General features: G+C 45.6%; 1 protein-coding gene across 6 annotated transcripts in view; it reads right to left on the reverse strand.

Annotated features, from left to right (window-relative positions):
• Positions 1 to 12,098, reverse strand: part of EXTL3 (exostosin like glycosyltransferase 3) — a 106,962-nt gene that overhangs the window by 4,807 nt on the left and 90,057 nt on the right. For all 6 annotated transcript variants that reach the window (XM_028519123.2, XM_036032028.1, XM_028519120.2 and 3 more), the window contains 2 exons: positions 10,754 to 10,898; positions 5,205 to 5,333 (listed from right to left, as the gene is read on the reverse strand). In XM_028519123.2, the coding sequence (XP_028374924.1) occupies positions 5,205 to 5,333; positions 10,754 to 10,898 (274 nt within the window). The remainder of the gene's footprint in view (positions 1 to 5,204; positions 5,334 to 10,753; positions 10,899 to 12,098) is intronic.

The raw sequence follows: 12,098 nt of genomic DNA on the forward strand, positions 1-12,098 counted from the left end.
GGACTGGTAGGAGAAGACAAGCTGGTCGGGCGCGGGGCTGGCGGCGCGCGGAGGTCGGGGGAAGGTTTGGCGCGAAATCGGCGCAAAAGTCATCCGGGGGCTCAAGAAGGCAGCGGTGATCCCTGAGTACGAAAGCTGCGGCTGGCAGACCCAGAGGGGCAGCGATTGTGGACCAGGGCAGAACTCGCGGCCCAGAAGCCCAGAAAAGGGTCTGAGTCCAGGGGAACGGAACTACTGCCATTGTTTTCTCCCGCCCCTCTCCCGCCCCGCTCCCGCCCCCCCCCCCCCCCCCCCGCCACATATAATGTCACAATCTAGCGACCGGGGTGCTCAGCCCCGGTGAGCACCTAAGGCTCCGCCCCCCACCGTAACAAGAGCAACCAGACCGGAAAATAAAAGGAGAGACAGGGGAAAAAAAAATATGTTTTCAACAGAGCAGATCAGTCCCCCAGGACTCATCCTTTTGAGCGACCAAGAATTAGCCAGTCTATCAGATGCACAGTTCAAAACACTGGTGATCAGAAAGCTCACGGAACTGATTGATTTTGGACGAAATTTAGATGAAAGAATGCAGAGTACCATAAAACAGATGCAGGAAGACACGCGGAGGAGAGCCAATAGTGAAAGGAAGGAATATGAGTCTCAAAACAATACAGTGGACCAGAAGGAAGATACAATCAACCAAGCAGGAAAGCACGATGAAATAAGAATTCAAAAAATTGAGGAAAAGATTAAGAGCATCCAAGACACCTTTAAACGTTCCAATATCCGAATTATAGGGGTACCAGAATCGGAAGGGGAAAAGCAACAGATTGAGCACGTATTTGAACAAATAATAAAGGAGAACTTCCCCAATCTGACAAAGGGAACAGTCTTCCAAGAAATCCAAGAAGCTCAGAGAGCCCCAAAGAAGTTGGACCCAAGAAGAAACACACCAAGGCACATCATAATTACATTAGCCAAGGTAAAAACGAAGGAGAGGATCCTAGAAGCAGCAAGAGGTAAGGGGACAGTCACCTACAAAGGAGTTCCCATCAGACTGTCAGCTGATTTCTCAAAAGAGATCTCACAGGCAAGAAGGGGCTGGAAAGAAATATTCCAAGTCATGAAAGACAAGGACCTACATCCCAGATTGCTCTATCCAGCAAAGCTCTCATTTAGAATGGAAGGGCAGATAAAGTGCTTCTCAGATAAGGTCAAGCTAAAGGAGTTCATCATCACCAAGCCCTTATTTTATGAAATGCTAAAGGGACTTATCTAAGAAAAGAAGATAAAGAAAAGACATGTATAGTAAAAGGACAGCAAACTCACAAATATTAACAACCACACCTAAAGCAAAACCAAAAGAAACTAAGTAAACAATTAGAACAGGAACAGAACCACAGAAATGGAGGGCACATGGAGGGTTAGCAGCAGGGGGGTGGGAGGAGGAGAGAGGGGGAAAAGGTACAGAGAATAAGTAGCATAGAATGTAGGTTGAAAATAGATAGGGGGAGGGCAAGAATAGTACGGGAAATGTAGAAACTAAAGAACTCATAAGTATGACACATGGACATGAACTAAAGGGGGAAATGTGGGTGGGAGGGGGTACAGGGTGGAGGGGAGAGAAGGGGGAAATGGGACAACTGTAATAGCATAATCAATAAAATATATTTAAAAAAATAAAAAAAATAAAGACACTGACTTCCTGGCCATCTCCTTCCTCCTCTCAGAGCCACGCCTTCTGCCTCCCGGGCCCAGCTGGCTCTGGACCCCGACCCTGACCCTGGCGTCCAGGGGCTGGGGGGGGAATCTGAGGTGTCTGGGAATCTGAGGTTTGGAGGTGGCGGCAACTGTAGCAGTTGGGCCAGGACAGCAAAAGAGGATCTGACACTTGGACATGGTCACTTGGACACAGTGACACGGGGGAACCCACACATCTCCCACTCCCTCCTACTGTGCTGGGTGCTAGGGGCCTCCAGGACCCTTCACCTGCTATGCTCGCTACTGTCCAAGCTCACCTGCGGCCTCATTTGGTGTTTATCCCTGCTGACCGAGAGGACCGAGCGTTGGCTTGACAGCAGCTCATGTGTCACTCCTCTAACCTCCCGGGCTAGTGGCAACGTGGACAAGGGAACTGTAGGGAATAGATCCCTGGGGGCTCATGCGTCTGCTGCGGACTCTCTGGGGTCTGGCGGTCCCTGCCAGGCCCAGAGCCGCTCCTCTGGAGTCCACTGGGGGAGCAGGTGTCACCTGTTTGGCCTCATTCCATGTGCCCTGGGTGCAGACTGGTGATGTGGAGTCGGCTCTTTGTGCTCCAGCCAGCCTTTCTGCCCAGGGGATCATGGAATGTGCTCCAAGAATGTGGCAACTCAGACTTTAGGGCACACAGTTTGCTCACATAGGGCTCTTTACTGTGCTTTATACTATTCTGCTACATGATCGTTCTAGATTTTTAAAAAACCTGAGAAAAAACTAAGGAAATCCAAACAAAGAATGGACTTCAGTAATACAGTATATCAATATTGGCTCATTAACGGGGATCAATGTGCCCTTTTGATATAAAATGTTAATACAGGCCTGGCTGGTATAGTTCAGTGGACTTAGTGCTGGCCTGTGAACCAAAGGGTCGCTGGTTCGATTCCCAGTCAGGGCACATGCCTGGGTTGCAGGCCAGGTCCCCAGTATGGGGCACGGCGAGAGGCAGCCACACACTGATGTTTCTCTGCCACTCTTTCTCTCCCTTCCCCTCTCTCTAAAGATAAACAAAATCTTTTTTAAAAAATAAAAAATTAAATTAAAAATTAGGTAAGTTGCCCTGACTGCTGTGGCTCAGTTGGCTCAGCATCACTCTGCAAAACAAAAGTTTGCAGGTTCAATTCCCGGTCAGGGCACATGCCTGGGTTGTGGGTTCAGTCCCCAGATGGGGGCATACCAGAGGCAACTGATAAGTGTTTCGCTCTCACATCAGTGTTGCTTTCCCTCTCTTTCTCCCTCCTTTCCCATCTCTCCAAAAATAATAATGAAATCTTTTTAAAAAATTAGGTAAGTTCATAAAAATGTAATACAAACTGGTTTTATACTATGAACTACATAACTGGACTTGGAATTTGAAGAAATTAACTCAGAATTTGAAGACATCCTTAACTTACTAAGCCTTTGATTTAAAAAGGTATCCTAACCTTGAATTGAACTCCTCTTATATTCCCGTAAGACAGAGAAAATTCACAGAATACTTCATTTTTAACTTTCCACTTGGTGAGAAGCATGTATCGCAAGTGCAAGTTACTTCTGTCTCTACACTGAAGAAATGGTTCAGCTAATGAAACATGGGCCTGATGACATAGTAAGAGAAACACACTTTAATGAAGGTGAAAAATTCATCATGTCTGTCAGAGCTCCAGGTGACTCATGACAGCACCAGGTGCCTCATCACTTCATCACTTGGAGACTTTAAGTTTTCATAGATGTCTCTGAGCTACTCGGGAGGTATTAATAGAAGCATGTGTATTGGCTGAAGTCCAGTCCCTGGCTACATAAGAAAGGAAACAAAGAATAAAAATTTCACCAATCATTTCTTTATAAGACTTTTGCCTCCCTAACCTTAAAGTTTACAAAGAAGCATGTTTTTCATTGTTTTATAGCAGATCTACCACTGTACTTGGCAATCATACTACTTTTACTGACATAATTGTGGCTATTATCATTCTCAACTGTTTTTTTTTTAAACCCATACAATTGAATGCATTATTTTGCTAATTATCCTTTTGTGAGACTTTGGCAGAAAGCTGGGGATACAGAAAACTATGGGGTAGTCAGGAGCGCCCTTAAGTCCCTGAGCCTGGCTTAGAGAAGGCCTCCAGGGTGCAGACGGGCGCTGGGTGCAGGGCCCCAGTGCTGTCGGCCCCTCCGCTCCCCTCTGCTGCGTGCACCCGCTGCCTTTGGTGACCACATGCTTCCCGCCAGAGACAGGGTGTGATCACCGCTGTTAGGATGCTGGCTGCTTAGTCTAGAACTTACCTTCACGATGTAAAAAAATATATATATATACACCCAATTACTACCTGCTCAGGGTGCTAATGATATCCATAAAGGCAATTCATCATTTCATAATATTAAATAATCTGCCTTTTAAACAATAATAAAAATAAGACCTTAATCTCTCTTTCTTTCTCTAAAAAGCAATGAAACAATGTCCTTGGTTAAGGATTAAAAAAAAAGACCTGATTAGTTTGTTCCTGAGGACACCAGCTGTGATTGATCCTACAGCAGAAACCCCGACGAGCACAGTCGTAAGTACCACTGATCTGAATGGACACAGAGGCTCTCTGGTGCTCATCGTTGCACGGCCCACCCCACCTGGCCCACAGAACCCTCCCCTGCAACGATGGCCGAGAACGGGTGACGGAACTGGTCTTTCTGTGCGTTGAGCATGAAACTGGTATTCTGGTCAAATCTATTCAGAACTCAGAAACAAAACTCAAATTTAGAGAATTCTGAGGGCACTTTTCTTTTGGTTTTTAAGTAAACACCTTATATACAGTACTTTTTACATGCCAGCCACTATTCTAGGAGCTTTACATAAACTAACTCAGAAATTCTTAAATGTTTGTGCCATGGACTCCCCTCCACGCTGGTTTGGCAATCTGTCAAAGCCTGTAGGCTCCACCCCCGAATGCCTTTAAATGCATAAAATGACCACATGAGGTTACAAAGGAAACAAGCTATACTAAGATACAGCAATGTAAAGGCTTTTTAATAAATGCCTTTAGTAAGGAGATAATTTAGTAATAAATTAAGTAAGGAGATTTAACAATTAATAACTACCAAAATTCCAAAGCAGTGAGGAACACAGGTGATACTTTGAGATATGGCAGCAAACGTGGTATGAAAATGTGAGTTCTACCGGTGACAAATCAGTTACTGCAAATGCTCTCATGAATTGTAGCCCATTTCCTGACTGATGAAAATGCTAAATTCCAGTTAGAGATTAGTAAAAACTGAAGGTGTAACATTTTCCCCAAGTTTCCAACTCTCCAAGTTCTGTCCATTTCGTGTCCTAGGGGTGAGGAGCTGCTGTTCACCGCTCCCTTACTCTCAAGGGGGCAGCACCGTCGCCCCACTTACAGGGGAGGACTCCCAGATGGGGCCACACACTGTGCTGCTGCAAACTGAGTCACTTACATCCGCATGCACCCCAGCCCCCTCTGCAGCGGGACCCTCACCTTGATGGGGGGTTTCCGAGTGATGTGGGAGACAAGGAAGTTCATGGCGATGTCCTCACAGTTGATGTACTCATCCACCATATCTCGGATGGCCTGGGGCATCACGTAAGAATACAGGTAGGCATAATACTGTTGGGGATGGAAAAACAATCACACGCTCTGTTAGAGGCCACACTTCTCTTGGTTTTCATCAAAAATGTGCAGGCAGGCTGGTAGGAAGTGGGGGGAGGGAGGGAGCAATCACTGGCATTTAGGGAGTCGGGGCCAGGGATGCTTAACATCCTGCAAGGCAGATCTTTTACTATGAATAATTAATTACCCCTTCCAAATTGCCATTATAACCCCCTCTGAGAGTCACAATTTCAGTTTTATCTCCTTGGTACTTAGGTCAGACACTGGTTCCATCGGACAGCATTCTCCCTCTGACCATGGCAATGGGGGATACGTGAGGGCGAGAGCCTGGTTACCCCTCAGGGTGCTCGGTAAGTCGCTGAGCCATGAACCGCCCATCTCCCCATGCCTCACTCACAGATTCTAGAACCTGCTCACTTCTCTCCAAGTGCCGTGGCTTCCCTGCTCCGGGCCGCCATCCTTCCCTGGAGCACTCCTGCTGTCTAAGCAGTCTCCCCGCTGCCCTGTTTTCCTCCCTGCGGTCCGTTCTCAGCACAGCACTCTGATCATGTTAAAACACGAGTCCCGTCACTCCTCTGTGCTACACCAGAGATTTCCAACCATGTGCCGCAAGAATTTTTAAAACAGCCCTGGCTGGTGTGCCAGCCTGCGAACCCAAGGGTGGCTGGTTCGATGCCCAGCCAGGGCACATGCTGGGGTTGCAGGCCAGGTCCCCAGTGGGGGGCACGGCGAGAGGCAACCACACATTGATGTTTTTCTCCCTCCTTTCCCCTCTCTCTCAAAATAAATAAAATCTTTTAAAAATATAAGAATATCACTTGAAAAAAATTTTTTTAAACATACAATAGCTGAACATTTAGTCAGGGGTGCTGACCTCGTTTTCCTTAGATTGTCAAATTTAAAAAAGAAATGACAACAGACAATACTACAACAGCCATCCAGTGTGGATCAATCAAAATTATACCTATTTTTCTGTCAGATCGGCAAAAAACATATTTTTGGTGCACCGCCGAATTTTAGTCATCAGTCTATGTGTGCCGTGAGGTGGGCAAGTGAGCATGACTGCTGAACCCTCCGCGGCTTCCCGTCGCCTTCAGACCAAGAGCCTAAGTTCTGAATGCCCTGCGTTCAGGACCTGCACTCGTGACCACACCTGCTCACGAATGTGGACTGCTGGGTTTTCAGAAATATGGGAGACTACTCAGGAATTTTTGTGAGCTCATTATGAAAAATAGCCATTATTAAAAATATAATTGCACAAAGTTAAATAAGTTATACTTAAAAACGATAAAAACCTAAAGTTCATCACTTCTTAATTAATTTGTTCTATTTTACTATTACTCATTAAACTTTACTGTTAGCTTGATGTTATTTATGTCTATCACAGCTATATGGTGAAACCACTATACAAGATATGCAAATGCCCATCCCTTCCCAAATCCATGTTCAGTGACTCACGGAGTAACCTGAAACCAGCCACAGTAGGAATGTTTACACCACGGCAATGGGCAAGTGCTGTGGAGCAGGGCACGTGTTAACTGTGATGCGCTGCAATATGGTGATGAGGAATGAACAGGTGAGGTGCCCAAGAAAACAGACTTGTGTATTTTATTACCATAAATGTAGAATCTTCATAGTGAAAAAACTGACCATAAAATTTTTGTAGCACACAGGAGTTTGCTAGTTTGGTGGCAAACTACAGTACTTAAGAAATAGTGAACTCAAAAGAAAACAAATGTTTAGAAGTATTTTTCACTATGATGTAATTTTGATGCCAAAAATAATTTATGAAAGTCTATTAAAAAACGTTCATATTTTAAAAAATAGAAGAAACGTCTGTAACCTGTTTAAAAATCTCCTAAATGAAAAGCTGCAATAAAGTTAGAGCCTACTCTAAAATATAAAAAGCGTAACACCTTCTCATTATTTTGCTAAAAAGCTGAATGGCATCATAGAAGATGGAAAGCCTAGTCAATTCCAGCAAAACGCTCCCAAACCGGCAGACGAAGGTCGTGACTCAGCGAGCCCAGCAATGGGTGCTTCTCCCAAGGACAGTGATTCAAACCAAGCATCAGAAATATGCTCAGCTTGGAAACGGACCTCTCACTCACCGTGACGCAGGGTCACATCAAGGTTTCCAGAAGCAATAAGGCATATTCAATCACACTGCCTTCACTAAAATGTGAGAATTTAGTGACAATACGTTGAAACTTTATTTCATTCTTATCTCAACCTTACAAAATTCCTGTATGATAGTACACACATATAAATATTGATATACTTCATAAATAAATATACCTATTTGTGAGGTACAGGTTCAAAACTTTTATCGATCAGCACTTATAATCAAAAAACGATTGTCCACTAGAGGGTATTATGCTGAGTGAAATAAGTAGACAGAGAAAGACAAACACCATATGATTTCACTAATATGTGGAATCTAGAAAAACAAACTAAACAAAACAGAAACAGACTCATATACACAGAGAACAAGTGGACAGTTGCCAAATGGGTGGGGTGTTGGGGGCTGGGTGAACAAAGGGAAGGGATTAAGAAATACTAATTGGCAGTTACAAAACAGTCATGGGGATGCAAAGAACAGTACAGGGAAGACAGTCAATAATACTGTAATATCTATGGATGGTGCCAGCTGGGTACTAGACTTATGGGTGGGGGGGCACATAAATTTCTAACCACTATGTTGTACACTTGAAACTACTATTATATTGACTGTTGACTGTAGTTGAAAAATAAGTTGTTCCAGATTAGGGAATGAACAACTTAATTGCTCTCAAGGATCAAACAAGTAGGGCAAATAAAGGAGTGACAAAACGGGTGTAAGACAGACAGAGCCACGGGGCCAATCAGCACACGCACGCCCACGCACGGGGAACGGCGGAGCTGCGGCCGCGCAGCTCCAGCCAGACGGTGCCGGGCAGGCACTCGGCCAGTGCGCGGCCCCACCTTCACTTCCGTTAAGATCCAGGTCCTTGTGTCAGCTCCTCCCATTCTTAAACCCCTGAAGAGTGTGAGACAGCATGGGGGTGGGGGGCTACATAAATACTTCTGTCAGCCACCAAAGATGCTAGTTTGTAACCTCTGTACTTGAGGTTTTCGAACAAAAAAACCCTCAAGTTTCATTGTTCATTTATTACTTAAATGTAAAAGGATCTGAGTACTATAACTTTTCTTAAAGACTGTATTTCTTTATTTTTAAACAGAGGGAAAGGGAATGAGAAAGAGAGGGAGAGAAACATCAATTGGTTCCTTCTAGAACACTCCCAACCAGGGACCTGGCCTGCAAACCAGGCCTGTGCCCTAAGCAGGAATTGAACCAGTGGACTTTCGTCCATGAGACAACACCCAGCCCACTGAGCCACACCAGTCAGGGCTGACTACTGTAACTTTTAAAGAGTGATCAGAGAATTTGAGAGGCAGATCAATTCTCAAGGCAGGAGCAGACCCTGCTAAAATGACTGGGTTTCTCAGATGACCAGCGTGAAAATAAGTGACCCCCAAGTAGGTATGGTCTTCTAGCCAGAGGTTCTCTAACTATACTTGCCATCCCCAACCCAACCAAGGCCCACCACATTTGGAAAATAAGAACAAGGGCAAGGTTCAAAAATCGGATGAGCACATCGGCTTCACATTACATTTTAAAAAGGAAAAAAAAGAGCTAAAGTTTAGTGACTTCTTTGGCTGGTTCACAATGTCCCTAGTAAGGTGACTTTCAAGGTTCTATTTAAGATGACTTGCAAGATACCCTCATCTGAGATATGCAATCCATGAGGGACACGAGATCTGAAGGACAGGAAGGGAGGGGGAGAGAGGATGAGGGGTTGTTTGGGAAAAGTGTCAGTTTGAAGTACCAGAGGGACACACAGGGAATGTCCTGAAAACAGATACATGAATACAGACCTCAAGGAAGGGCCAAGGCTGGAACACAGATACAGAAATCATCTGCTTAGAGGTGCTAAGAAAAGCCACAAGACTTTGAGAGGATGAGAGAACGTCGCAGGAAAACACACAGTAAGGAGGGCACTAGGTGAAGCTAGAACCCGGAGCTACTTCGACATTTATGGGGAGGGCTAGGTAGAGGGTGTGTCTCCCATACAGGCAATGAAGTCACCCAGAATGACAGACAGCATGGAGTGGAGGTTAGATGACAAGCCAGGTGCCAACATCCTTGATGACCGTGAGGGAAGGATTACGAGGTTGGAGGGTGGCAGCAACAAGACAGATGCCGTGAGCCTCAAATGAGGCATTATGTGACAGCTGAGAATTGTCTGGAAGTGTCGTTGGTAAGCAGTGACAATAGTTCTCTACACTTCCCCTGCTCCAAGCACAAATCTGGGGACACGTGTAGCCTCCATCCCCGTTCATGGAAGAAACACAGGAACTGACTAAAGGGGCAGCTCTGTCCTCAGAAAAGCCAGGTTCAGTCAGGTCAGGGAGACAGAGCAGGTGCTCCGTGGGGGTGTCGGCGGTTTTCTTATCTCAGAACAGGCTTCTTCAGGGCCCGGAGGAAGGGTCTGGGAGGGAAGGTAAGAGCAGCACTGTCCAGTAGAAATATAATGCGAGTCACATTTGTCGTTTCAAATTTTCCAGTAGCCACATTTTTAAAAGCAAAAAGAAACAGTAAAATAAATAACTACATTTTAGCATACAATTGATACAAAAAGTTACTGAGATGGTTTGCCTTCTCTCACTCTGAGTTTCCAAAATCCGTGTGCGCTTTACGTTCACAGCACATCTCAGTGCTGACCAGCCACATTCCAAGTGCTCAACAGCCACATGTGGCCAGGGGCTACTTTACAGAATAGACAAGAAGTGGAAAGAAGAGAGTCAGGAGCAAAAAAAAAAAAAAAAAAAAGAACAGGTTAGTGGTAACAGTGCAGGAGAGGAGCAACAACTGGAGGCTTTGCATTTTAGACATGCAGTGAAAACCGGGTGTGAGGCACCGAGAAAGCTTTAACTGCTGAGGAGTGAAGCAGCACACAACCCACAGTACACAGAAGCTGCTAGCAGGCTTGGCATGCCAGTGGCCAGCCTGCGTCAGAGGGCTGACAGGCTCGGCCCTCTGTGGGCCAGGCCCCATCTGGAACGGCAATGTCGACACTGATGGCAGTTTAGCACTGTGCCCCCAATTTCTACAGAGGGAGGGGCGAGGCCCGGAAAGACGGACGTACTTTCCTAGCGGCCTACATGCCATTGTGCAGACAGCTTTCTCGTCCTGACTTCTTATTCCAGAGTTGCTCTAAGCATCTTGATCAGTCTTTAAAAACAGAAATAACTGAATTCTAGAAGAGGAGAGACATATAAGAAGCACTAGGAAAGCTGTCTTGAGGGCAGCAGTTCACTACCACACAGACGCTCAAGTCTTACCAAGCGCACGCCATTTCCAAACCGTTTCTCACCTTGTGAAAGAAGGCAGCGCCTGTCAGCACCATGGACAGCTCACAGGAGTAGTTGGAGTTGTAGAGCCAGGACTGGTGAGGGATGTCCCACGCATGGTACCGGCCAGGAAAACCCACGATGCGGTCCCGTGCTTCCCTCCACACCCTGGAAAAACCACAAGGATATGCACACACTTAAGTACAAAGCTCCAAGATTATCCTAGACACTTAAAATGACTACCTCTACCTTGCAGGCTCTGGTTCTTAGGTTGTTGCTTTTTTTTCCTTTTTAAATAACATCAGTCACAAGCCAAGCAGTATAAAAACAAATAGAGCGTCACATGTAACCTCCTGATCAAGCACCTGTGTATCATTATTGCTCCTCTAGTTCCTGGAGGCCAGTGTCCCTCCAGCCTGGAATAACATGGGAACTACGGCAGGGGGCTCCAGAGTGGGTTGTGCACAGCAATTTGCTAAAAAGCAGGAAGACAATATCAATTTCTACTTCTATTTATTTTCATCTTTAGTTTCTAAAAGGAAGTTTCGTTGTTAGTGAGCACGCTGCATTAGCACACTACAACTTGCACAGAACTGAGGCACACCGCACACTCTCCTTTACTGAGAGGGCACAGGGTAGAAGCCTAGGGGCCGCTGGCGTGAGCACAGGAGGCTGCCGCCCGGAGTGAGGTTTGCCGGCCCCAATTCCTGATCTGGGCAGAACTGAGGGAGAGACCTGCCCCATAACAAGAAGTGGTCTGCAGGGCCAGGTAAGTGACTAATTTCATACATGCAAGAAATAAACTGAAAATTCAGTGTTTCCAGGAAAAACTTTACATCACCCACAAATTTATAGGTGAAAAAGAACAAAACCAGCTCCCCAGTCTCCCAGGGTGAGATCGTAGAGCTGAAAGCACTTCTGCTCCACGGGACCTGGTGGCCCTTCAGAGTGCTTCAGGTGTCCTACTGCACCTCGCCCCAGACGGGGGCTTAAACTGCCTGAGAAACTCCCTCATCACTTACACGGAACTTCAATTCCTAAAACACAGATTTCATCTCAAAAGAATTTCTCTCCCATTAAGTTCAAAAGCAACTAATCTAGTCCAATAGATGAGAAACCACACTTCTATCACAATGTAAAGGTATTTTAGGTGGGCTTTCGGCCACCTCCTACCAAAGTCCCTACCTCTATCCTAATTCATCTCCTAAAATGGACTCCAAGTTACTCACCTGAAAGCTACATTTTTGTGATATAATTTGACATATCCAGGATTTAAGGACTGCTATTAAGAACCACTAGCATAACCAAACGTTAGATCCATACTCCTAAAAATTCTGATCTCTTCCAATGCCTATTGCTCCTACCAGT

Source organism: Phyllostomus discolor, chromosome 8 (genome assembly GCF_004126475.2).
Source record: "Phyllostomus discolor isolate MPI-MPIP mPhyDis1 chromosome 8, mPhyDis1.pri.v3, whole genome shotgun sequence".
In the NCBI taxonomy this organism is placed as follows: Eukaryota; Metazoa; Chordata; class Mammalia; order Chiroptera; family Phyllostomidae; genus Phyllostomus; species Phyllostomus discolor.